Source organism: Hemicordylus capensis, chromosome 14, assembly GCF_027244095.1.
Source record: "Hemicordylus capensis ecotype Gifberg chromosome 14, rHemCap1.1.pri, whole genome shotgun sequence".
In the NCBI taxonomy this organism is placed as follows: Eukaryota; Metazoa; Chordata; class Lepidosauria; order Squamata; family Cordylidae; genus Hemicordylus; species Hemicordylus capensis.
Genome location: NC_069670.1, coordinates 19,814,653 through 19,840,944, shown reverse-complemented (window position 1 = coordinate 19,840,944; position 26,292 = coordinate 19,814,653). Strand labels below are relative to the sequence as shown.

Below are 26,292 nucleotides of genomic sequence, written 5' to 3'. Positions count from 1 at the left end.
TCTGAAGAAGTCACTGGTGAATTGGACTTTCGTTTGCCCTGCGTCCTGAGAGTTCTCTTAAACATCCCTAGTTGATTCCAGCTCAGGGTCTGCCTAGGAGTGAAGCCTCACTCATCTCTCTCAATGGCAACCAGCCCACATGGAGGTGTTCCTCCCACATGCTGTTCCGCCCACATGGAGGTGTTCCATTACAAGAAATGTGCGTCATGTACAAGACTCCTTCCTTGAAGCTGCACATACCAGATGTGGACTTGGGGCTGGTGTTTCTGGGTGCTGCTGCCTCCAGCAATGCTATTGGCCAAGTGCCTCTTCATGTTGTCCTCCACAGGTAACATTGTGTCTTACGATCTAACCTGGATCTTAATGCTTTGCATCTGAGAAACTGGCTTGGTTGATTTCAGTGTGCACTAACCCTTTGGGAGGATTCTGCTGCGGTTTAGATGAAATATTTTGCACAGGCTGAAATTGTTAAGACTGTGCAAATTTTGCACAGGAAAATTGCCATGTTTCTCTTGTCTTCATCTGTGGCAGCCTGGAAAAATCTAGGAATTCCCAGACAGGGATTCTGTTGCTTTCTAAATGCATTTTTTGGTGGAAGGAGGTTTGCATTTGAAAAATTACAGATTGAAATGTTTCTTCTTGTGCTTCTCTCCCCAGGCTTGCTTGCACAATTATCGCTGTATCAGACCCAGCGGTTTCAATTTGTGGGTATTGGGGAGAAGGCGGAGATATCGTGCACGTCTACAGCTGAAATAAAAGATTATGAACATTCCTACAATTGGTATAAAAGACAAAATGGTGAATTTATACCTTTAATTGAGAATTGTATTGATGAGAAAAGTGCAGAAAGATACAGCTGCAGAACTGACGGAAGAAAATTAATATTGGAAATCCCCAAAGTCCAAAGGGAAGATTCTGGCCTATATCTGTGTGCTCAAAATAGGTACAGCAGCATGCTTTTCAGCAATGGATCTTCACTGATTGTTGGAGGTAAGGCAGCTTGGCTAAGTGTTGCAATGGCTATCTATCTATCTATCTATCTATCTATCTATCTATCTATCTATCTATCGTACTGTGTTAAATTCATATCTGGCTGTTGCAGGAGGGTTTGCAGTACTGTATTGTCCCATAGAAAGGGAGTGAGCAGGTTTTCATCTGGAGCTCACATTCCGGAGGAGATGTGAACTAAAAGCCAGGAGTGAAAAACATTGTGCTTAGCTTTCGCAATGCTGTGGTCTCCCCAGCCCACTGGACCCGCAATGGCAACACTGATCTGCAAGACTGCATTGTGCATGGCAGGCCACCTTTGAGCTCTCTTCCAGAAGACACTGCTTTCATGTGTGGAAGAAGCTTTTCGTATGGCAAATGGAGAGGGCCCCGGAGAGCCCAAGGCCTCCCTGACTGGCCGTAGTGCTCACGGCTTCCTGGAAGCTCAAAGCAGAATGAGACTACCCTGCTCCTTTAGGGCTGCCATATGAAAAAAACAAACAAAAAAACAAAAAAAACCAAACAAACAAGTATTTATATACTGCTTTTTGACAAATGTTCTCAAAACAGTTGCCATAAAGCAAATGAGAACAAATTAATAAAGGTGGCTCCCTGTCCTCAAAGGGCTCACAGTCTAAAAAGAAACATAAGATTGACACCAGCAGCAGCCACTGGAGGGATGTTGTGCTGGGGCTGGATAGGGCCGGTTGCTCTCCCTCTGCTAAATATAAGGAGTCACCAATTCAAAAGGGGCCTCTTTGCTCAGTTAGCGGGGGGACAGAAGAGGGAATTCCAACAGGTGCAGCTTTTCTTCCCCCTGCATGACAAGCTGCACCTGCCAAAATTCCCTCTTCTGTGTATTTTTAAAGATACAGATCTGCGCTCTTTTTCACATGGCAGCCTTATGCTCCTTCCCATCACTAATTGCGGTTATAATAAATAATAATAATAAATATAATTTTATTAAATAATAATAAAAACCATCACTTACATTTGTAACTCACCCTTTCAACAAGAACTGCAGGCCAGCATAAATTTCCCCCATGGCTCTCCTTTTATCCTTACAACAACCTTGCGACGTAGGTTAGGGGCAGGGAGAGAGTCCAGCCACAGGGCACTCAATGAGCTTCAGGAGCAGGGATTTGAACCTGGGACTTCCCACACCTAAGGCAGCAGTCTAGTGATGACACCATCCGGAAGCTCTTGAGCGACAGGATGCCCTTGAGGTCCCCCTAACATGGCTTGAAATCCAAGCAGGGGAAAATCTGGAGATGGGAGATTGGAGAGAACACGGATCTGAAGCAATGTGGCTGCCCTTACTGAATTTTCCGCTTCCTTTCCCTCCTCAGACAGTTACACCCCGAGCACCTGGGTGATGCTTTTGCTCTCATCTGCTCATCCACCACCTGAGTTTGTGCAGAGCGACCATCTCGCTTGCGTGGTCCATGGAGCGTCCAACTTGGTCCAGGTATCCTGGAGCATCTCCGGAGAGCTCCAGCAAGAGGGACAGACGCTTTTGGCAAAAAACAGCAGCGGCTCCTTAACCTTCATCAATCTTCTTTCCGTCCCCATGGTGGACTCACAGACGAGCGGGAAGCTGTACACCTGTGAAGTCAGGTTCAATTCTTCCGGCAAGAGTGTGAAGAAGAGTGCCCCGTTCCCTGCAGGTGAGGGATGTTGCATGTGTCTCCGCCATCATAAAGCCTTAAAGATACTAGCCGTTTCTACCCAGTAGAGGAGCTAATGCTGCAGTCAAACCTGTCATGCAAATGTAAAGCCTGTGTTGGCCAGCATGCTCATCTGCATTACAAATTCCCTTCTATCACAAAAGCAGTGCTACAATTTTTTGCAAGAGCGGTTCAAAAGCAGTTTACACCTTCTGCATGAAAACTTTTTGCTGTGTTGCTCACCTTTCCCTGACTGGTGGAAGTTGCAGCCCACTCTTAAAGCTTTTCTTTCCTTGGGAGGAAACAGCACTCTTGATTTGTGTCTAGTGAAGCGTTTGGTGTTGCAGAAAAATGGTGCCTGTCCCCATAGCTCCACTGGCCCCCTCTGCAAGATGCCTTCTGAACAGCCTCTGCCTTGTACTTTGAGATTCAAACAGGGAGCAAGACCGAATTCTGGGTTTTTTCCATCAACAGCTGTCAAGGTCTGTAGGAACCTCTGGGCTGATGAGATGGGAAAAGGATATAAACCCATTAATCGCATCAGTTCTTAAGTGAAAAATCCTTTTGTCTCTCTCCCTTTCAAGCTTCCTCTGCAGACCCTCCTGGTTCTGTTGATCAATGCACAAGCTACGAAATACCCCTGGTGGTCGTGGGCCTGCTGGCGATGTTGCTGCTTCTCCTGAGCTTCCTTTGGATCCGGCTCCACCCTTCTGGTCTAGGTAAGATCAATTATCATTTCCTAAGTGGCAAATTAGAAATTATTATAGCCACCCACTCCCTCCGTCTCCCTCGCCTTTCTTCTCACAATGCCCACAATTACCTGTGAGCCCCTTTGGGGACAAGAAGCCATCTTTAGTTGTTATCATATTTTCTTGGTAAACTGCTTTGGGAACCTTTGTTGAAAAGCGGTATATAAATATTCATAGTAGTAATTAACTTATGCAGTCCATCGCCACAAGATGTCGTTGTGGCCGCTTACATAGATGGAAGAAAAAGAATTATTCAAGTTGATGCAGCTGATGGCAATTACCCATTGGCCATTTACCTGCTAACTGGGCAAAGAGGCACCTTTTAACGTGGTGATTCTCTTTATTTAGCAGGGGGAGAGTGACTGGCCCGATCCACCCCCAGCACAGCATCCCCCCAGTGGCTGTTGCTGGTGTCTATCTGATGTTTCTTTTTTTAGATGGTGAGCCCTTCAGGGACAGGGATCCATCTTATTTATTTATTATTTCTCTGTGTAAACCCCCCTGAGCCATTTTTGGAAGGCTGGTATAGAAATCGAAGAAATAATAATAAATAATAATAATAATTATTATTATTATCATTATAGGAAGACAGGGATGTAAGAAGCAGCCTTTTACTTTGTCAGACCACTGGTCCATCTAGCTCAGTACTGTCCACACCGACTGGCAGCGACTTCTTCAAGGTTACAGGCAGGGGATCTTTCCCAGGGTTTCCCTTGTTACCAGGGCTTGAATCTGGGACCTTCTACACACAAGCAGATGCTTTACCACTGAGCTATAGCCCCATCCCCCAAGGGGGATTTCTTACAGCACTCACATGCAGTCACCCATCCAAATGCAAACCAGGGCAGACCCTGCTTAGCAAAGGGGACAGTTTATGCTCGCTACCACAAGACCAGCTTGTGGAGTCTTTCCTAGCTCTTCCTGGAGTTTATGCCAGGGAATGACCCCCTGCTATGGCCTCATCCCCTAAGGTGAATATCTAACAGCGCTCACATGTGGTTTCCCATCCAAATGCAAACCAAGACAGACTCTACTTAGCAAAGTGGATAATTCATGCTTGCTCCATGACAGTCCACGGAGCTTGCTTGCCTATCTATCTATCTATCTATCTATCTATCTATCTATCTATCTATCTATCATATTTTTATACCCATAAAGTGTGCCTTCAAGTTGATTTTGACTCCTGGCGCCCACAGAGCCCTGTGTTTGTTTTTGGTAGAATACAGGAGGGGTTTCCCATTGCCTCCTCCCGCACAGTATGAGATGATGCCTTTCAGTGACTTCCTACTGCTGCCCGATATAGTACTAGCGGGGATTTGAACCCATAGCCCACCCGAAAGCCAGTTTGAAATGGATCTAGATAGTCTGCATCATCCAGAACTTCTTGGAGCTGAGAGGCCATCACTCGCTCAATCACGTTGCCCAGCCATGGAAGATTCCCTCCATCCTGTTCCAGCCAGGCTGAGACAAGGTGATACGCCGCTGAGCAAGCCTTTCATGGTTCAGTTCCACTGATGAGTGAGCAGGTTGCATCAGGGCCCGGATGGCACAGCCAGGAGGCATTCTCCATGACCTGGGACAGCGCTCAGCCTAGGCAAGGCAGAGACTTCTGAGGGCAGAGGTCAGGGCTCACCCGAGCTTGCTGAGGGCTGAAGGGCAGCACCTCAATTGAGGTTCAGGAGGAGCTTTAGGAGTAGAGCTGGTCTTGTGGCAGCAAACATGACTTGTCCCCTTTGCTAAGCAGGGTCCACTCTGGTTTGCATTTGAATGGGAGACGACATGGGTGAGCACTACGTACGATATTCCCCTGGGAAGAGCACCTGCCTGCTTGCAAGTTCCAAGTTCCCTCCTTGACATTTCCAGATAGGGCTGAGAGAGGCTCCTGCCTGGGAGAAGCCACTGCCAATCTGGGTAGACAAGAGTGAGCTAGATGGACCAAGGGTCTGACTCGATATATGGCAGCTTTCGATGTTCCCAGAGACCTAACTAGGGACCATCCACTCCAGGTGAACTTCCTGCCTTATCCGCCCAGAGCTTGCCAGACAGTTTAGGGCTTGGGTGTGGCAGGAACGCGGTAGATTCCTCTTCCTTGCTTAGGGAACCTGAATCTGCTGGCTGTTGGGACAGAGTCTGTGTTGCTTGGCTGGCTGAAGAATTTTCTCTCTCGTGCTTTTATGAGAACAGACTCCCGCGGACCCATATCTATAGCCGCCACCTCTGCTACAGAACCGTTAGCCAAGAAGCTAAGGCCGGAACAGGACACCATGCTTAGAGATGGTCTACCTCTGAAGATCAGATGCTGGGGGCATATCAATGGGGGGAGGACATGTCCTTTATGCCCTGCTTGTGATCCTCCAAGAGGCCTCTAAGAGGCTGTCTTTGGAAACAAGATGGCAGGTCTTTACATCTTCGGCATACAGGAAAACCTTTGTATTCACGGGGGTTCTATTACCCGCCATTGCTGCACATAAGTTATCCACGAATACTGGCTCGTTACAGGCAATGTAATCACGGGGGTTCGGTTCTGAAATGGGCCAAAAATGGGGGGGGGGAGATGCAAAACAAAGTGTCCTGCTGTAGTCCATACTCCAGCAATGCCCCCCAAAGTGTCAAAATCCTCCACCCCCAATCATGATTTTTATATTTTTTAAAAACAAAATGAGCCACAAAATGACTCCTTTGAACAAAGCGGTGGTTGGAAATGACCTCCGTGGCCATATCCGGCTGCCTCCAATCTGCAGACACGCGGTTTTAACTCATTTTTTTCACCAGTTTTAACATTGGGTATACTGAGGTTGGGTGCTAATTACCTGCCAAAGATACGTGAAACTGCGAGTGCTGGGCCCGTGATTAACGAGGCCCTCCTGTACTCACCATTGAGTCAAATTATTATTATTTTTACATTTATATCCCGCTCTTCCTCCAAGGAGCCCAGAGCGGTGTACTACATACTGAGGTTAGGTGTTAATTACCTGCCAAGGATACGTGAAACTGCAAATGCTGGGCCCATGATTAACGAGGCCTTCCTGTACTCACCATTGAGTCAAATGCATTCTCAGGTTAAAAAAATGGAACGAGGAGGAGATTAACCCTCTAATTGGCTCTCTTATTCATTCCTTTTTGTTCCTCAAGGATTCCAGCACAGGATACCTGAACCTCCAGCCTTAGAGTCTGAGACACTACAGGTATGCCTCCCTTTTTTGGGGAAAAATCTCTAGCTTTGAAGGGTGCATTCATATGAGCCCCTTTTATGCTCTTTCTGAAATGCAGTTTCATTTAGACAGGAATAGTTTGCATAATCTTTCTTCACCTGCAGGAAGACTAAATGTACATTTAACAAGGGCAATTGCCTGATTATTTATTTATTTATTTGTTTATTTGAAATTTCGTATATACCGCCTCCTCTAAAGACTCTAGGCAGATTAAAGGGTTAAAGAAATATCAATCAATTAATTAATTAATTGTATGAGTATTAATACATGTATTAATTGTATGAGTATTGTATTACATCTACTGTATATTTTGAAGAGTTTGTGGGTGGGTTTGTACAATACTTCCCGATTTGGTATCCTTCAGACACCAAATTTTGCACGTTCAGGCCTGCCACTGAAATGAGCTGAATGGACTACGTTTTACACCAGAACATGCTGGGGAAAATGTTTTAGTTTTTTGGAATTTTCTAGCAGAAATTGTGAATATAACCCTCAGATTTGAACTGTGATTGTTCGGAACAGCTTCCTCACCCTCAATAATCAGACCATTTATTCAAAAATAACATCATGCCCAAGAGAAGCATTAGATCTTTCTCAGATTCACATTTACTGTGATTCAAATTTACCATATCTGGTAACTGGTTAAAAAAAATTAATGCTTGAAATTGAAATCCTACACATTTCACTTTTACTTCCTTGTTCCTAGCACTTTTTTAAAAAAACCCATTCTATTACATATTTTTCATTTCTTGAACTTATGCAACTTATGTGTGATTATGCAAAATGTCAGTTTCACTGCCTGTACCTCAGGTTCAGCGGGGCCAGGGTTATGTCTGAATGTGGAGCTGCAGTTTCACTCTTCGCTCCTCCCTTGCTCTGGCTGCTATTGGCTGCCAGGGCTGTCCTTCAGTCAAGAAGGACGCCCACACAGCCAGTTCCCCCTCCTCTCTGTAGAGTGTCGCTGACTGCAGAGAGGGAGTTGTGTCCGAATTCCGTTACGTCCGAATTCAGACAGGAGAGTGGGGGGCGGGATTGAGGGGAGTAGAAAGGAACCAGTTACGTGCGGATGAGGCCAGTGTGTGTCCAATGCCGCCACCCCCCGACCCCAAATCTTTAGGATAGAGTGGGTTACAATTAAATCATGAATCTAATCACAGGATTCCCCCCACCCCCTTTTGATAAAACAGGAAGGCATTTGCTACGCCCATCTGGATTTCCCTTCAAGAAGCCAGGATGGAAATAAGAAGAGGCGAGCTTCTCAAGGAAAACATCTCAAGATCTGAAGGACATACGACACACTGGGAGACAGTCAATGGGGAGAGAACTGCTGAAGAAGAAGAAGAAAATCTTCAACAGGTGCTCCTGCGTTGTTTTTTAGAGAACCAGAGGGCAGAGCTGACGACCAAAGGGACATAGAAACTGACATTTTAGGGGGATAGAAAGCCAGAGGCGTAACTAGGGAAAACGGCGCCCGGGGCAAGCACTGAAATTGCGTCCCCTCCACCGCCCCCCCAACATACATCTGACTGACACACATGTTTCAGAAAACTTTTATTTTAAAAATTTTAAAAATTACAAAAATTACCAAAAATTTCAAAATGCAATACATACTTAGGTTTTTCCTCACAACAACCCTGTGAAGTTGGCTTGTATCTCAAACATCAGAATTATGATGCAATGATGATACATACTACATTATACCTAGGTTTTTCCTCACAACAACCCTGTGAAGTTGGCTTGTATCGCAAACATCAGAATTATGATGCAATGATGATTATTATGATTATGATGCCCCTCCCTCACGCCCTGGTTCTGTTCCTGACTTTCCCTTGTGAGTGACTGTATTTTAACAAAACGAAAACCAAGGACTCCAAAGTAATTCGAGGGACTAGGGTGATAGTGCTAAAGACTCCTTATTCTTCCGCTGTTAAAGAAAGACTCCCCTTTTCCAAAACCGCGCGCTATTTACACCAGAAAAGGTTTCAAATGGAGGGGGAAGCATTTATGCATTTATGCTTTGTTTTATGTTACGATTTCAAAGTTAGAAAAACTATAAAAGGGCCATTTTAGAGAAGATATGCACTGCCTTAGTTGCAAATCCTGCTTTTTTGAGATTCCCTGCAATTGAATAAAGCAATAATATACACCTTTGCTATTTAAATTGGTTGGAGAGTATTTATGACAATAAAAAATGAAATGGCATTTCAGATGCAACATTGGTTGCCTAAGACCACTCAGATTTAACTAATCTTCATCACATTGACAAAAAGAGCAATTAAAATTAAAATCCATGACTAAAACCAAACCACTTTGGGGTTGTTTTTAATGAAAGGTGGTATATAAATTTAACAATAAATGTTTAGAAGTATATACTTTCACCCCCTGCCCAACCTACAATTAATTCCAGCTTATTTTCAAAGGGCTTCAAGTTTTATTTACAAATTGCTTGGCAGCACCAATGTTTAAGTAATCGCTAATTGCTCCTAATGATAGTTTTACTTATTGTTAAATTTATATACCACCTTTCATTAAAACATTCTCTGTTCATCTGATTTTCAGTCTGGTTAATTAAATCGGCGGAGGTTTAGACTTTCCTGATGGGCTGAAACAGCTAATCCATTTTGATGATGACATATAATTAAATTAGCTTGCATTACATAATGAAAAAGTCCAGGAAGGGAGAGATCATCTCATGATCATCTCATGAGAGATCATCCCCCCATCTCCCCCTCCCTGAACCTTTTCAGTTAAAACGTGGTTAGATTATAGGGGAGGAAGGACTTGAATGAGCAAAAAGGGGAACTGGTTCGGGCGTTCAGGAAGTTGTTCAGAAGAGGGAGTTGTTCAGGAAGTTTGCTCTGGTGCGTGTCCTCCTCTCGACGCATGCGCGACTGGTGGCGGGGCGGTGGGGCGCGCTGGGGAGTGAGAGTCAGAGACTTGGACTATGAAGACGCCGCGGTGCCCAGTGCTGGATGAGTAATGCCAATGGGGGGGGGGCGCCGGGACTGGGGGAGGGGGACTGCTCTGCAAAAAAAAAAATAATAATAATAATAATAATAAATAAAATAAAAAATTTTCCGGCAAATCGGCGGGGGCACTTTTTGGCGCCCCCTGCCAAGTGGCGCCCGGGGCACGTGCCCCCCCTGCATAGTTACGCCTATGTAGAAAGCAGAGGGCTCAAGAGAGGAGGCCACTGAAAACCCCTTCATACACATGCGTGCACACACAATGCACGGCACATATAATTTGGCCATTAGAGCATGCTGGAGAATGAGGACATGGGCATTATTAATATAGCAAAAGTTGTATTTAATATAAGCATCCGGATTGAGCAAATTAAAGGTCTTCAGTTCTGGAATGTACGCTTGTCTCTATTCCCTTCTTCCAAAAAAGGATGTGCTATTTTTCCAGCAGACTATATCACTCCATATGAATCACTTTTCAGTTTTTGCAACTCAGTTCTGCATATTCAGTCTGCAAGAAAGAAAAATGTCACCATCACACTCACAGGGATTCTGAATTCCTTGTTTCCTTCATCTGTACAATCAAAAACAAACTGCTTTTTGCGAGAGCGTTTTCTCTTTCACTTTCGAATAATCCAGCATCAACAAGAGTTCTGCTTGTTTTCAAATTGCTATTGGTCATTTTCATCCTGGATTCCATCTTGGGCAAGTTCAACTAAAAAGATGACTTAACAAGTAAAGAAATATTCAGAAGTGATGCACTGCGGAAAAAATGGTTTTTTGCACAACATTGCAAATGTATCCATAGATGTTACCAGCCTATAAATACATTTCCTTTCATACCTGCCCATCCACATGTCTCATTTTGGGTGACATATCAGAGGTCTGAAAGAGAACATAAAGGACCAATTATCTTCTAATTTCTAAAACCTTCAGAGTCTGGTTACCTGGCTGTTTACAAGCCTTATCACATGGCATTATCCAAAGACTCATTCATCAGCACATGTGACAGACTCAGAGAACTTCCCTGTTCATTTTCTCTCCCCTTTAGTTCTTTCTCCCCTTCACTTCCCCTTTAAAGTAAAGGTAAAGTTGTGCCGTCAAATCGGTGTTGATTCGTGGCGACCACAGAGCCCTGTGGTTGTCTTTGGGAGAATACAGCTGGGGTTTGCCATGGCCTCCTCCCGTGCAGTATGAGATGATGCCTTTCTGCATCTTCTTATATCGCTGCTGCCCAATATAGGTATTTCTCATAGTCTGGGAAACATACAAGCGGGGATTCGATCCAGCAACCTCTGGCTTGCTAGTCAAGTCATTTCCCTGCTGCACCATTAGGTAGGTGGCTTAATAAATAAATATTAAACAAACAAACAAATAAATACATATTAAACAAATAAGATGGTTCCCTGTCCTCGAAGGGCTCACAATCTAAAAAGAAATACAAGACAGACCCCGGCAATCTCTGGTGTACCTGTCCTAGGGTCTCATTCTTTGGGACAGAGGTTTTCACGGAGATGTGTAGAATTACAAAACAGGTCATAGGATGGTGCCCTCAGCAGGCATCAGTTAATGTATTCTCTGAGGTCAATACAGATGCGCCATCCCCAAAATTAATTGTGTTTGTGGGAAGTGCTGTCAGGTGAATTATAGCCAAACACTGGAAAAATCAAACCTTGTTGAGGGACATCTGGTCCAAGAACATATGGCATATCGCGATCTCAGAAAAGCTAACCCATAGGATTTGGTGCTGTGCAAACCAGACAATAAGTCATTCTTTTTATAGAATGTGGTCAGATTTTATTCTTCACACAAATAGGGAGAATTATGGTTGTTTTCCTACCACAGACAATCTCAGAGTGTGGATGGACTCATGAGTTGAGGTTTGTTTTATGATGTTTTGCTGTCTGTGTCTGGATCTATATTGTTTAGCATTGTAATCCTGTTTTCATAGTTTTAATTTTGTTTTTTTTTAAACCCCATAAGGCTGCCATGCAACACAACAGAACGCCAGCCCAGTAACGTAATTTAAGTCGTGCAACCGCGCAAAGGCAACATGCATCCAAACGGGGAGGCAAAAGCGTAAGCCCACTGGAAACAATGGACTTGCTGTGGTGTGATGCCGTTTATACAAATGGCACAGATGTAATGATACGAGGCGGCCATTTGTTAGCACGGTGTGTCCGCCACCACCTTTGCTCACAGCCCACAAGCAGGCTTTGCAAAATTATTTTTTTAAAAAAACCAAAAAACAGTTCTAAAATATTTTGTATTGTATTTTCTATTTTGTATTGTGATTTGTTTGTTTTGTGTTCCGTGTTTTGACTGGAAGCTTTTATTGTTGGGCTGTTGTGAGCCACCCTGAGAACAAGAGGCTATGGAGTGGCTAACAAACAAAGTGCATTATTATTATTACTAGGATTCCCTCCACCACCCCTGCAAAATGGCCCCCCAAGGACATTCCATGGAGGCTCCATCATAGCTTGTAGCTGCCAAGAGATGTCAACTCCAATGAATTCCCCTTTTCAGGACATCTCAGCCAGAGGCCACCCCATGGCACTGGATCCCATGGAGAAACCCCATCTGGTGTGAAGCCAGACACTTCTGTGTCATTCGGCTCGGAGGAAGCCAAATGAAGCAGCCGGCTGCCAGCACTGTCAATTCACCAGGCAAGGGCAGCTTCCAGTGATCTAAAAAAATCCCCTATGATCCAGAACGATAACAAGGCAAAGTTGGTGGAGGCTGCCTAACCATATCTCTGGAGAAAAGGAGTGCTCGTAGTTGCTTCGATGAATGAATGACTGAATGAATGACACATTGTCTTGTGGAGAAAGGTTTTCATGGCGTCCTCCTCGCAGTCAGTCAATGAAACCTGCATATCGGGGAAAGGCTTGGCTTTCTCAAGCCTCTCAGATCTCTGAGGGAAAAACAATGGGGACAGACCAGTGGCTGAGGACCAGTGGCTGAGGGTCTGCCCTGGTTTGCATCTGGATGGGTGACTACATGTGAGTGCTGTAAGAAATCCTCCTTAGGATATAGAGCCATAGCTCCGTACTTCTGTGTAGAAGGTCCCAGATTCAAGCCCTATCAACATGGGGAACCCTGGGAAAGATCTCCTGACTGTAACCTTGAAGAAGCTTCTGTCAGTCTGGGTAGACAATACTGAGCTAGATGGACCAGTGGTCTGACTCAGTAGAAGGCTCCTTCTCACGTCCCTGCCTTCCTATCATGGGTAATAGTCACCAACTGCATCAACTTGATTAATTCTTTTTCTTCCGTCTATGAAAGCGGCCACCGTGATATCTTGTGGTGATAGACTGCATAAGTTAATTACTACTATGAATATTTATATACTGCTTTTCTTTTTTCTTTTTGTAATTAAACTTTATTAGAAGAAAATTTACAATGCAAAACAGAATTAATGCAAACACAAACGGCAAAACATCACACAACACACCCCAATTCAGCTATCCATCCACATTCTAATATTATTTGGGGTAAGAAGGCAACCATAATTCTCCCAATTGGTGTAATGAATGAAATCTAACCGTATAACATAAAAAGAGTTATTTGCAGTCTGATTTGCACGAGACCCAATTTCTGTCTCTGAACATTTCTAATACTGCAATATGCCATAGATGCTTATGCCAGTTATCCATCAACATGGTTTGATTTTTCCAGTGCTTGGCTATAGCTGACCTGGCCGCAGTTACCAAAAACACCACTAATTTTTCTGATGACACATCTGTGTTGACCCCAGAAAATATATTCCAAGTTAGCAACCCCTGCTGACTTGGCAAAGAGGCACCTTTTCACGTGGTGATTCTCTTTATTGATTGAGCAGGGGGAGAGTAACTGGCCCTATCCACCCCCAGCACTGTACCTCCAGTGACTGTTGCTGGTGTCAGTCTTATGTTTCGTTTTAGATTGTGAGCCCTTTGGGGACAGGGATCCATCTTATTTATTTATTATCTCACTTTGTAAACTGCCCTGAGCCATTTTTGGAAGGGAAGTATAAAAATAGAATTATTATTATTATTATTATTATTATTATTATTAACCACACAATAACACAATACTAATAATTGCCACACAATAATCTGCCACAGAATACACCAGATATAACTGTAGTCGAGAAGAAAGAAAAACAAGTTAAAATAGTCGACATAGCAAAACCAGGGGATAGCAGAATAGAAGAAAAAGAAATAGAACAAATAACAAAACACAAAGATCTACACATTGAAATTGAAAGGATGTGGCAGAAGAAATCCAAAACAATCCCAGTTCTAATTGGCGCCCTAAATTCCTGCCTCATTTAGGCAGGAATACAGTTTGTCCATCATTCACAGGAAGCAGCATTTACAAGGATGGTCCACCTAGGACAGTTGCCTGTTTACAGAAATCTTAATCCATTAATTGTATAAGTCTTAATAAATTAATTTATTAAATCTTCATATATTTGTCAATAGGTGTATTGAAATAGGGCCTTTCTTAGTTTTTAGATGGTGCAAGATGGCACAACAGGTGCCATCTTAGGAGAGGCATTCCTTCCTGTGTGGGAGACAAAGCGAATGCCTCTTCTAAGACAGCCCCTACCAGCTGTGTTGCTACCGTATTCATCCAAAAGGAAGAGAACTCTGAATTTAAGATGAACCCCCACCCTAATTTCTAACTTCAAAGAACTTAAAACAAATAACAAAACATTAGTCTTGGATTTAGGTAAACAACATGCTAGTATAAAAGTCATTCACATTTTTTATTTTTTAAAAACCCTTGCTTAATTACTTGGGGACACATTTTCAATCAATCAAGAACACTTTAATCAAGTAATTTCCCAGTTAATTGACAAATAATTGCATCCTTACTTTAGGCCTTAGTGTGATCTGAGTGTGCCTTGCCTGGTACAATTTATTGGTCTTCCACCAACCATGATTGGGCCCAGAGAAGAATATTTTCCTGATGAGATAAAGGGGAAAGGGTCCTCTCTTCTCAAGAGGAGGGAAGTGTTGTTACCTTTATTATGTGGGGAGAGGATGTAGCTTATATGAAGTAAGGTAGTACCACATCATCTTAAGTGGCGCAGTGGGAAATGCTTGCAAGTAGAAGGTTTCCAGTTCGAATCCCTGCTGGTATGTTTCACAGACTATGGGAAACGCATATATCGGGCAGCAGCGATATAGGAAGATGCTGAAAGGCATCATCACATACTGCGCGGGAGGAGGCAATGGTAAATCCCTCTGGTATTCTACCAAAGAAAACCACAGGGCTCTGTGGGCGCCAGGAGTAAACACCGACTCAACGGCACACTTTAGCTTTACCTTTGCTCAGAGGTACACAGCTGATAACTGAAAATATTTCAAATCTCTTGTGAAAAGTCGTTCATACCACATTTCACAACTGATTGGTGTGCCTACGGTGTAGTGAGCAGAATGTTGGATTTGGTCTATTAAGACCTAGGTGTGAATCCTCCCTGACCCATGTAGAAACATGAGCAAGTCACTATCCCTCAACTGAGCCTACTTCAGTGGGTTGTTGTGAGGATAAAATGGAAGAACACCATGTATGCAGTTGTGAGCTCCACTGATTGGAATCAAGCCAGTGCGGCTTAGAGTCTGGCTTTTAGATAGATTAGACCTGATTCAAATGTACATAGACCTTATTACATAGCAATAACTATGTACATAGACTACATAACTACAAGTACATATATGTACATAATGACATAGACTATAGATTTAGACCTGATTCAAATGTACATATTCATTGCTATACATCCCGACCAGTATTCCCTCTAACAGGGATCCCCAGATGTTGACTACAACTCCCAGAATCCCTAGCTGCAGTGGCTTTTGCTTGGGGATTATGGGAGTTGTAGTCAATAACACCTGGGAATCCCTGCTAGAGGGAACCCTGATTCCCGTGCTTTTAGGGTAGGGCAGGTTGCAATTAAACCATAAAACTACTCACAGGATTCCCCCCCCCTTGCATTTGCTACGCCCAGCTGAATTTCCCTACAGGAAATCAGGATGGGAATAAGAAGATGATTCTCAAGGAAAACATCTGAAGAGTTGAATGACATATGACAAACTGGTAGACCATCAATGGGGAGACTGGGAGGCTGAGATAGCAAGCAGAGTGCTCCATAGTGAAAACCAACCCCCCTTTTGTACACATGCACAGAGACACTGCATGGCAGATATAGCTTGGGCATTAGAGTCTGCTGAGCAAGGAATACATGGACACTATTAATATAGTAAAAGTTGTATTTAATACAAGGATTGACATTTAGCAAATTTCAACATAGTCAACTTTCCCCTTTTTCTAAAAATGATGTGTTGTGTTACCAGTAGACGATATCGCTCCATATTAAACGTTTCAGTTTTTGTAACACACTTCTGTGTATTCAGCCTGCAAGCGGGAAAAAAGGTTAAAGCCACGCTCACCCAAGGATGCTAAATTCTTTGTCTCCTGCATCTGTGTGATTCAATCAAAACTGCTTTTTGCAAGAACATTTTCTCTGTCACATTCATAACACTCAGCATCAAAAACTTGGGTTGCTATTGTTCATTTTCATCCTGGAGAAGCCAAATTCCACTCAAAAGGCAGCTTACAACTCAATAAATATTCAGAAGTGGTGCATTGCAGACTGAAAGAGTACTTTGCACAAATTTGCAAGTGTTTCCATAGATGTTAAAAACACATCTTTTTAAAGAGGCTTTAAAAGGTTTTATCTGCTGCTTATATCTGGCAGGTTCTTTTGTTTTAATGGTTCTCAGTTTTTAGCTTTTTACTAATCACTTTTAATTTGAAATTATTGATTTTTTTTATTTTACATTGTACCTATTTTATTAATGTTGTGAGCCACCCCAAGCAGTATTGTACTGGAGGGGCAGGGTAAAAATATTTTAAATGAAAAATATAAACAAACAAACAAATAAATAAATAAATACCAGCCCATAAACATATTTCCTTTCTCACTTTCCCACCCATATGTCTTGTCATTATTTCTGAGATATCAAGAGTATGAAAGAAAGGAAGGAAGGAAAAAAGGAAGGCAGGAAGAAAGGAAGGAAGGAAGTGAGAAGAGAGAAAGATGAACTCTCCTCCAGTTTATAAAACCTTCAATACCTGGTTGTCTGAGTCCCATTTTCCCTTGCCACAGGCAGCCAGACAAGTGGCCATTTATATGCCTAGTCTACGACGACGACAAAGGTGAATAATAATAATATTTATATACCACTCTTCAACCAATGTTCTCAAAGCGGTTTACATAGAAAAATAAACAATGCATAAATAAGATGGTCCCTAATCCCCAAAGGGACCACAATCAAAAAAGAAACAAAAGGCAGATACCAGCAACTGCCACTGGAGGGATACTGTGCTGGGGTTGGATAGGGCCAGTTGCCCTCCCCCTGCTAAATAGAAGAGAATCAACACTTGATCTGACATTGTCCAATGACTCTCTAGTCAGCATATGTACAATCCCTATCTGCCCTCTCCCCGCTCCTTCGTTAGCCCTAGCTGAATCCTCCTCCAGTCATTCAGTCACTGGGTTGTCCAAAGCCTTTCACTGATGTCTACCAAGAATGGCATAGCACATCTTTTTGACAACTCCGTATCCAAGGATGCAAGTTACCTGTGGGATTTCCCTCATGAGTATCTGATTAGCTGGCTGATTTCCATGCCCTGTGTGGGGAAAGGGAAGAAGAAGAAGAAGAAGAAGAAGAAGAAGAAGAAGAAGAAGAAGAAGAAGAAGAAGAAGAAGAAGAGGAGGAGGAGGAGACTTTCTCTGGAACATTGGCTGGATAGAACGTAATTTATCTCACAAAAGCATTACCTCTGTCCCAATGCTTTCTGATGATCAGGATAAATGGTGGGATTAATAGAAGGATGGTGATGATGCAGGATATCCCTATATAGAATATGGAGTTGCAGTTTCCTGTAAGAGGAGAGAGTGGTCAGTGGTCAGAAACAGACCAGCTGTTTATTGTTAAATGTATTTTATTGTTACATTCATATATCAATTTTCATTTTTTTAAAAATAAGGAGGTTGACAACATACTGAAACACTGCATATGTATTAAAAAATTAAAACAGTACAAATGTTAAAAATTCAAATCTATTAATGAATTAAAAATAAACAGCCCAGAAAATAAGAAGAAGCAGAACATTAGAATCACCTGTTGGGTGAATCTAATGAAGCGTGCAGGTGCAAGTCCCCAAATCTGTTACATTTAGGCACTGTCCCCCATCAAAGTATTCTTAGTGAGGTGTGGCTGAAAGCTCTTGACCAAAGTGCTTCTTGTCTTCCTGGGAGAGGATGTGAGTCTTTGGAAAGCATGAAGGTGGTGCCTTTTCCTCCCTGACTTTCCATTATCATGAAAGTGATAATTTCCATTATCATATTACAGCTCTCTTCTTCTGTATGCAGACCTCAGCCACAGAAGCATTCAAATGTCTTCTTCTTGGTATCAGCTGAAGCCTTAATTCCTTCGGCTGGTTTCCTGCCCATTTCCACCAAAGAAGCTCTTTGTCCTTCATTCAACACTCTCTATGGTCTCCCTCCCTTCCCATATTTTTCCATCTTATCCCAGTACATCCCTGTCAACAACCTTCACTCCACCAGATCCTTCACTGACAACCTGGAACTCTCCTACTTCCTCAAATGCTTTTGTCCTTTCTCCCTTAAAAGTAAAAGTAAAGATGTGCCCTCCAGTCGCTGTCGACTCCTGACGACCACAGAGCCCTGTGGTTTTCCTTGGTAGAATACAGGAGGGGTTGACCATTGCCTCCTCCCGCAAAGTATGAGATGTTGCCTTTCAGCATCTTCCTTTCTATATCGCTGCTGCCCGATATAGGTGTTCCCTATAGTCTGGAAAATGTACCAGTGGGGATTCGAACCAGCAACCTCTGGCTTGCTAGTCAAGTCATTTCCCCGCTGCGCCATTAGGTGGCTTCCTTTCTCCCTTGCAGCTCCTAATTTCCAGGAATTGCCTCCCAGAATCTCTCTCTCTTCATCAGATCCCCCTTCAAAACTCATGTTTTCCTCAAGGCTGCCTTGATCATGTTCTGACTGGTAGGGAGTCTTAGTACAATCCTAGGCACCGGTGGTGTGTGGAGGAAGCCTTTGGCACTGAAATGCCAGAGGTTGCTCAGGTGTGGCCAAAACCTCATGCCAAGAATCCCGTGGAGACCCCACTCTGGCCCTGGCCACACTGTCCGTGCCTTCCGAGCTCAACAGGGTGAGAATTCGCCCTGCCTGCCCCTCATGAATTCTTGTAAATGACTCGTTCAATGTATAACCTGCTCTTCCTTCAAGGAGTTTAGGAGAGCAAACACACCCCTCTTCACTCTGATTTTATCTGACCAGCCCTGCCATGTAGGTTAAACTGCGAGAGAGTGGTGCCCAATGTCACCATATGAGCTTTATTAATGGTGATCAGAACCTGGGCCTTTCCACTCCTAATCTGACTGTCTAGTCATTACACTAGTGGGTAATTCTCTATAGTTTATTCGGGGCATTGCTAAATATCTCCTGAAAGCCCTTCTTGAGAAGCAAGCAGTAAGTCAAAGTACTGGAATCTCTGCCTGGAGAGAACACAGATTTGTACCACTCCGGCTGCTCTTATCTCATTCTCTGCCCTTATCGAACTCTCTGCTTCCTTTCCCTCCTCAGACAGTTACACCCCGAGCACTTGGGTGATGCATTTGCCCCCATCAGCATCCCAGTCTGTGCAGAGCAAACATCTCGCTTGCGTGGTCCATGGAGCGTCCAACTCGGTCCAGGTGACCTGGAACATCTCCGGAGATCTCCAGCAAGAGGGACGGACTCTTTTGGCGAGAAATAACAGCAGCTCCTTAACCTTCATCAGTCTCCTTTCCCTTCCCATGAACTTGGAGATGAGCAGGGAGCTTTACACATGTGAAGTCAGGTTCAATTCTTCTGGCAGGAGCATGAAGAAGAGTCACAGATTTAATGCATCCAAAACATGTGAGTGATTTTCCATGGGGATTTGCCATCATAAAAATACTACGACGACGACGACTACAAATTTTTATATAATACTCTTCAATCAAAGTTTTTAAAGCGGTTTATATGGAAAAATAAACAATACATACTTTTGCTTTGGAAAAATATTATTATTATTATTTACATTTTATATCCCACGCTTCCTCCAAGGAGCCCAGAGCAGTGTACTACATACTTAAATTTCTCCTCACAACAACCCTGTGAAGGAGGTTAGACTGAGAGAGAAGTGACTGACCCAGAGTCACCCAGCTAGTCTCATGGCTGAATGGGGATTTGAACTTGGGTCTCCCAGGTCCTAGTCCAGCACTCTAACCACTACACCACGCTGGCTAAAATATGTGTAAAATACAGATTTACACCAAAAATATGGGTTTTTCTTTCTTGATTCATTTAGGAGGGTCCTGTGAAAGTAAAGCCTACATTGATCAGAATTTACATTACAAATGCCTGTCTTTCATAGGCGCAATGCTCAAGTATTAACTAGCAGTGTTCAAAAGCAATTTAAGTCTCATGTATGATAAATTGTTGCTATTTTGCTCTCCTTTCCCTGACTGGTGGGAAGTTTCCACTTCTGGAGTTTCTGTTTCTTGAGGAAGAATCAGCACTGTTTGTTTGTTTAATAAATTTGTATACTGCCCACTACCGAAGTCTCTAGGCCGTTCACAGCATAAATGGCTGGTTTATGCAGTAATGCAGCATAAACCGGTTTACAGCACTGTGCTTTGCATAGGTGGTCAGTTTTGTACAAAATTGTCTCCAAATCTAGTTCCAGCTCCAACTCTCAGCCCCCTCTGCAGGCTGTTTGCAGGCCTCTCCTCCTGCGGGGAAATGCTTGACTAACAAGCAGAAGGTTGCCGTTTCGAATCCCTGCTAGAATGTTTCCCAGACTATGGGTAATTCATATCTCGGGCAGCAGCGATATAGGAAGATGCTGAAAGGCATACTGTGCGGGAGACGGCAGTGATAAATGATAAGCGCCTTCTCTGTCGTGGACTCTGTTGCCTGATCATCTGGAGAGGTGATGGTTGCCGCCAACCTGTTTGGTGGCAACTCGAGACCGGGCCTTCTCTGTGGCTGCCCCAGGGTTTTGGAGTTCTCTCCCTGCTGAAATAAAAGCATCTCCTTCTCTTTTTGTTTTCAGGAGGACAATGAAGACGTACCTGTTTTCCCAGGCTTTTAACTGAAAAAGAATCTTTAAATGTTAATGCATGTTTATCTATGATTTAAATCTTTTTATGAATTTTAAATGTTTTCTATTATACTATGCTTTAATTCTGTACACCGCCTAGCGAATGCAATGTTAGGTGGTATATACATTCAATCAATAATTTTTTTTGCAGCTTCCCCTGCAGACCTTCAAGATTTTGAAGATCCCTGCACAAGCTACAAGATACCCTTGGTTGTCAGGGGCATGCTGGCGTTGCTGCTTCTTCTCCTGAGCTTCGTCTGGATTCGGCTCTGCCCTTCCCGTCCAGGTAATATCAATAATCACATCCTAAGTGGTAAATAAACAAATAATTATAACAATGCATCAGGTCCCCCTTCCATTGCATTTCTTCTCATTGCACCCCACAATGAATGGACAGTGCTGATGGCCACAAGATGTGGGGGCCTCTTACAGAGAAGAAAGGAAAAAAGGGGTCAGGCGAATCATTGAAGGCAAGGCCTAGTGATGATTGATGGATGGCCTTGATAGACTGCAGAATGCCCCTCCCCTTGGCCTCGTGCAGAGAGGAGGGAGATTTGTCCCAGCCACGCTCTGCACGAGGCCAAAAAGCAGCCCCATTGGCTGAGACTGGGAGGGGGCGGGGTTTGGACTGTTTGCTGCACGGTCCCACCCCAAACTCTCAGTCCTGGCCAGGTGTCCCCCACCCTCCTTTCCCTGGTGCAGAGCGGGTCTAGTGACTGGTTGCCTTTCAGGGGGCTGAGTAGGAATTTTTTGCTCGCAACGCATTGGCCACTGTTGGGGTTTTTTTCCACCGACTCTGTTCTGTTCTTGGGTGTGCAGCTGAGTTACGTAGGTCACAGCTTGGCAGGAACAGTGCAGGCTGGGTGGTAATTTGAGGAATAGAACCGCTGGGGTCTGGGGACAAGCTCCCTGTAGCTCGATCCAGCCAGGCTGAGACTAAATTGAGCCCTAGAATGGCCAGGTAGGCACAGAAAAGGTCAGCCTCAGGAACAGCCAGGGGAGGAGGCAGGCGAGGAGGGAGCCAAGTGTCGGGCCAGGTGCTGCCTCTGCGGTGCTCCCCCACCCCCCAGATGCCCCCCAGACCCCCCCCCCCGACCCCAGAGGCATGGGAAATCAGCCAGCGCTGTGCTTGTAGCGTGGCCAGGAGTGGCGCTCTCTTCCTTTAAAATACCCCTTTGGATGGTATAAAAATATGTTAAAGAAATAATGAATGCATTATTAATCTATTATCAGATTAATAATCTGATAGGACAGAACACAGCAGTCAACAAATGGGTCCGTGATCACTAGTGGTGAATAAAAGAGAGGATGGCCATGCTGGTGTATTGCTCCAGGTTATGGGTCTGCATCGACGGGAGAATTTTTAGGTTTTAAAAGGGAGTCAAATCCAGATTCAGGTCACCTTTGGGCTCCTTCACTCAGCTCCTTTTTCACTTTGTAAGTACAATTGTTCATGACCCTATGCTCCTTGAAACGGTCTTTGTTACAATCCTGTGCAATCAATACTGTGTCTTGAGGTCTGAAGCTTTGTCTATGCTATAATTCCTATATATGCTGTACTAGAAACCATAGAAGTAAACTAGTATTTTTCTAGAAACTTTTTTCTCTTGAGTAGTCCTGTTTTATATTGTCATTACAATACCCTTGTGTGGAACATGAATTCATGCATGCAGAAAGTCTCAGGTTTGCTCCCTGGCAGCATCTCCAGGTAGGGCTGGGAGAGACTCCTGCCCATGACCTTGGAAAGATGCTGCCAGTCAGTGCAGACAAGACTGAGCTGGATGGACCAATGGTCTGACTCAGTATGCAGTAGCTTCCTATGTTCCCTGCCTGTCATCCTTCTGTAAGCAAACACACAGAGGGAAGGACACCCTCTTTAGCCAGACAGATTAGGGTGAAGACAAGAGAAGGGTCAATCACACAGCATACAGAAAGCCTCCAGAGAAGGAGACAAACTGGCGCACCTCTGTCTTTACATGGTGCCCCCACACCATGTGACTTCCTCATTCACCCACCCCTCATCTGGGCTGTTTAAAGATATTTGCCAGGAGACAGACCTTCTACCACACCCCGCTGTCACAGGGATGTTGACCTTGTGGTGACAATCCCACCTCCCAAAAGCCCACGCTATGGAGAGGAGGATTTTATTCCTTCCACAGGTTGGTCCTGCCTGCCCAACCTCTGTTTGCATGTTCTCAGGGAAGGGGAGAAGCATCCCAACCAGATGACTTGGAGGACCCTGGGAAGAACAATGGTGTTGGGCAGTCTAGGGCTCAGCAGAATTCCCTCTCTATGATCCACGGTGTTGGGCTTAAAGGACCGGAGCACAGGAATGGGTTCAGGCAACACAGAAGGGTCAGCTGCAGCCAAAGCAAACTCAAGGGCCACTAGCCATGGGAGGGGCTTGGCTTGGTGGCATCTAAAAGATCACCGAGATCACTGTCTATTCCACCTAACCTTTTGCTGCCGCCACCAAGTAGACATTTTGTAGAGCTGAATCCATTGCAACAGCCGTTCAAAAATTACCAAAACCCTCTAGTAGTGTGGAAAGGCTTTATAGGCATGGGTTGGAGACAAATCAACCAGCCTTTAATTTTTATATAACCAGAAAGTTTACTTTTAGGGAGGGAAATCAGTTCAACAAAAACATTACTTTTGCAGCAAAAAATACAAACTCAAAACAGTTACTTACAGAGCTAGTCAGGGAAAAGAAAAAGCTGGAAAAATGCAGTCACTACCTAGCTCTATACTTTCCAGCCTAGCTGCTCAACAGCAGCAAAATGCCTCCGTTCAGGCAAGTCGCATTGAAAATGTGAACAGCAGGGGGAGCAGTCTTGCAGCAACTAACAACCCGAAAAAACAGCAGCTTCCTTATGCCGGATATATGACGTCCTAGCTCTATATCGCAGCAATTAAATTCGAGACAAGGCATTGGCAATGTGAACGGCACCCTGCTGTCCGCGGAGGGGCTGCGGTGTCACAGCGCAGGAAGTGTGGAAGCACACTTCTGAGATCCAACGTGACCCTGTTGCAGGGTCCAATCTGGAAAGTGCCCTGCTGGTTCCTATTCAGAGTCCTCTGTACTTTCTTCCTTCAGCTTCTGGCTTGCTGGGCAGTCTCTTGCCCTGGTTATTGTCCAGCCTGGCCCTTCCTTTTCTTCCAGTGATTTCAGCTAGAAGGATTCTCTCACAACTTCTCTTCTGCAGATGGGTCAACTCCACTGCAGACAGATTCTTTTTCTTGATGACTGCTAGACTCTTGACTCCTCTGGACCACCCTCTTGGACTCACTCTGGACTCACTCTGACTGATGTTTGTCCAAGACCTTTCTCTCAAAGCTTCCAAGCTCAGCTGTGCCTGACTTCCCGGACTCTTCCTCTATATATACATTTCTCTGGCCCAACAGTTCCTCAACCCACCCAACCAGAACGCACAAAAATCCCCTCCATTAAAAAAAATCTCTTCCCCCCCCCCCAAAAAAAAAATCAACTGAGAAACTGCTAAACCAAATGTGAAACTTTTGGTTTCAAACAGAAAAACGAGAATGAACATTTGACCCTGCAGAGAGACCAGCCAGCATTCTATACACAGAAATCCTATTTACAATAAGGAAGTTTTAGGAATAGAATAGAATACAATTCATTTATCAGGGCTTATTTACAACTTAAGAGGTCTAGGTCTCGTTCCTCCACCTAGTACGTGGGACACAAACCCAGCAATGAACAGCACGAAGTTGCAACTCATCTATTAAATACCACAATCTGAAACCAGTCCCTGCTGGGTGAACCCAAGCACCAAAAGCCAAGCTGCCTAGGGAGAAAATGGGGACATTCACACTGAATAGATAGCAGCCCAAATCAGCTTCAAACAGGTGGAGGCATGAGTGTGTAGGGTGTGTGTGTGTGTGTGTGTGTGTGCTGTGGAAGCACTGCACCCACCCACCCTCCCATCCCATCCCAGGGTCAGGGAGTTGCCCTGTGTGGACGCTAGGTGCCTTCCATTGTAAACTTCCAATTGGCCAGGGGAAGAGCCACCATTGGGTGAATGAGTTCAAAGAACCTGGGCTGCCACCAATCAGGGGCCGTGCGTGCAGTCCCAGACACGCCCCTTGCATCTGACGTCAGACATGGGGGGCATTATTTCAGTCCCAAACGGGGCCATGCGGTCCTGTTTGAGGCTGTAATCGGCCCACTCTGCATTGGCATCATGGCTGGAGTGACTCTTCCTGCCTTAAAGGCCGGGAGAAACACTCTGGGTCTCACTGCCAATGCAGCGGGGCTGACCGATCTCCCTCCCAAACGGGGCTGCAGGAGACTTAGAAAAATCCTCAAGTCCAAACTCAATGGCGGGAACACCATACAAGCCATAAACACATGGGCTATACCTGTTATCAGATACACTGCAGGAATAATAGACTGGACCCAGGCAGAGCTAGAGACGCTAGATCGTAAGACCAGGAAAATCATGACCATCAATCATGCTCTGCACCCCCGCAGTGATGTCGATAGGCTATACCTCCCACGCAGCTCAGGTGGAAGAGGAATGCTGCAAGTCCATCAAACAGTCGAGGAGGAGAAAAGAGGCCTTGAAGAATATATCAAGGACAGTGAAGAAGATGCACTTCAAATGGTCAATAATGCGAAACTATTCAACACCAATGAAAGAAAGCAGGCCTACAAGAAAGAATAAGTCAAGAACTGAGCAGAAAAAAGGAAAAATAAGCCACTGCATGGTCAATATTTGCACAATATAAGTGGAAAATCAGACATTACCAAGACCTGGCAATGGCTTAAGAATGGCAACTTGAAGAAAGAAACAGAGGGTTTAATAATGGCTGTACAAGAACAGGCACTAAGAACAAATGCAATAAGAGCAAAAGTTGAAAAATCCACAACAAACAGCAAGTGCCGCCTTTGTAGAGAAGCAGATGAAACCGTGGACCACCTAATCAGCTGTTGTAAAAAGATCGCACAGACTGACTACAAACAAAGGCATGACAAAGTAGCAGGCATGATACACTGGAACATCTGCAAAAAATACAAGCTACCTGTAGCCAAAAATTGGTGGGACCATAAAATTGAAAAAGTTGAAGGAAAGGAAGATGTAAAAATATTATGGGACTTCCGACTACAAACAGACAAACATCTGCCACACAATACATCAGATATAACTGTAGTCAAGTAGAAAGAAAAAAAAGTCAAAATAATCGACATAGCAATACCAGGGGATAGCAGAATAGAAGAAAAAGAAATAGAAAAAATCACCAAATACAAAGATCTACAAATTGAAATTGAAAGGCTGTGGCAGAAAAAGACCAAAATAATCCCAGTGGTCATTGGCAGGGCGGGTGCAGTTCCAAAAGACCTTGAAGAGCACCTCAACACCATAGGGGTCATAGAAATCACCATCAGCCAATTACAAAAAGCAGCTTTACTGGGAATAGCCTATATTCTGCGACGATATCTATAACAATTGACAATAAAATTCAGGCATCCCAGG

At 44.1% G+C, this 26,292-nt stretch overlaps 2 protein-coding genes and 1 long non-coding RNA gene across 8 annotated transcripts in view; 2 read left to right on the top strand and 1 right to left on the bottom strand.

The window, feature by feature from the left end:
- The first annotated feature begins 246 nt into the window (after window positions 1-246).
- LOC128337301 (uncharacterized) lies at window positions 247-19,419 on the top strand. Of its 4 annotated transcripts, none has more exons than XM_053278108.1 (6): window positions 247-328; window positions 658-990; window positions 2,337-2,654; window positions 3,239-3,373; window positions 6,536-6,588; window positions 7,803-8,882. In XM_053278108.1, exons 1-6 carry the CDS (start codon window positions 289-291, stop codon window positions 7,896-7,898), a joined length of 975 nt encoding a protein of 324 aa, XP_053134083.1. In that variant the 5' UTR covers window positions 247-288; the 3' UTR covers window positions 7,899-8,882. The 4 variants fall into 4 exon arrangements, 3 of the variants coding, with proteins under 3 accessions (XP_053134083.1, XP_053134082.1, XP_053134084.1); XR_008312225.1 differs by lacking the exon at window positions 247-328 and adding an exon at window positions 19,252-19,419 and having other exon boundaries at window positions 437-990; window positions 7,803-7,971; XM_053278107.1 differs by lacking the exon at window positions 247-328 and having other exon boundaries at window positions 437-990.
- LOC128337307 (uncharacterized) lies at window positions 17,412-22,984 on the bottom strand. The gene is made up of 3 exons (XR_008312236.1): window positions 22,852-22,984; window positions 20,960-21,100; window positions 17,412-17,514 (listed from the first exon to the last, which is right to left on the bottom strand). It is a non-coding gene; the product is annotated as an uncharacterized LOC128337307 (long non-coding RNA).
- LOC128337303 (uncharacterized) overlaps window positions 20,951-26,292 on the top strand; it is a 20,318-nt gene continuing 14,976 nt past the window's right edge. For all 3 annotated transcript variants that reach the window (XR_008312226.1, XM_053278112.1, XM_053278110.1), the window contains exon 1: window positions 20,951-21,080. Coding sequence is in view for 2 of the 3 variants with exons in the window: in XM_053278112.1 (XP_053134087.1) it covers window positions 21,017-21,080 (64 nt within the window). In the remaining variant the exon portion in view is untranslated. The remainder of the gene's footprint in view (window positions 21,081-26,292) is intronic.

Coding starts and splice junctions, on each gene's coding strand:
- LOC128337301 (XM_053278107.1), top strand. CDS start 441: ATGAAATATTTTGCACAGGCTGAAATTGTTAAGACTGTGCAAATTTTG. Junction 3,374..6,535: donor GCTCCACCCTTCTGGTCTAG/GTAAGATCAATT, acceptor TTGTTCCTCAAG/GATTCCAGCACAGGATACCT. Junction 6,589..7,802: donor TAGAGTCTGAGACACTACAG/GTATGCCTCCCT, acceptor TTGATAAAACAG/GAAGGCATTTGCTACGCCCA.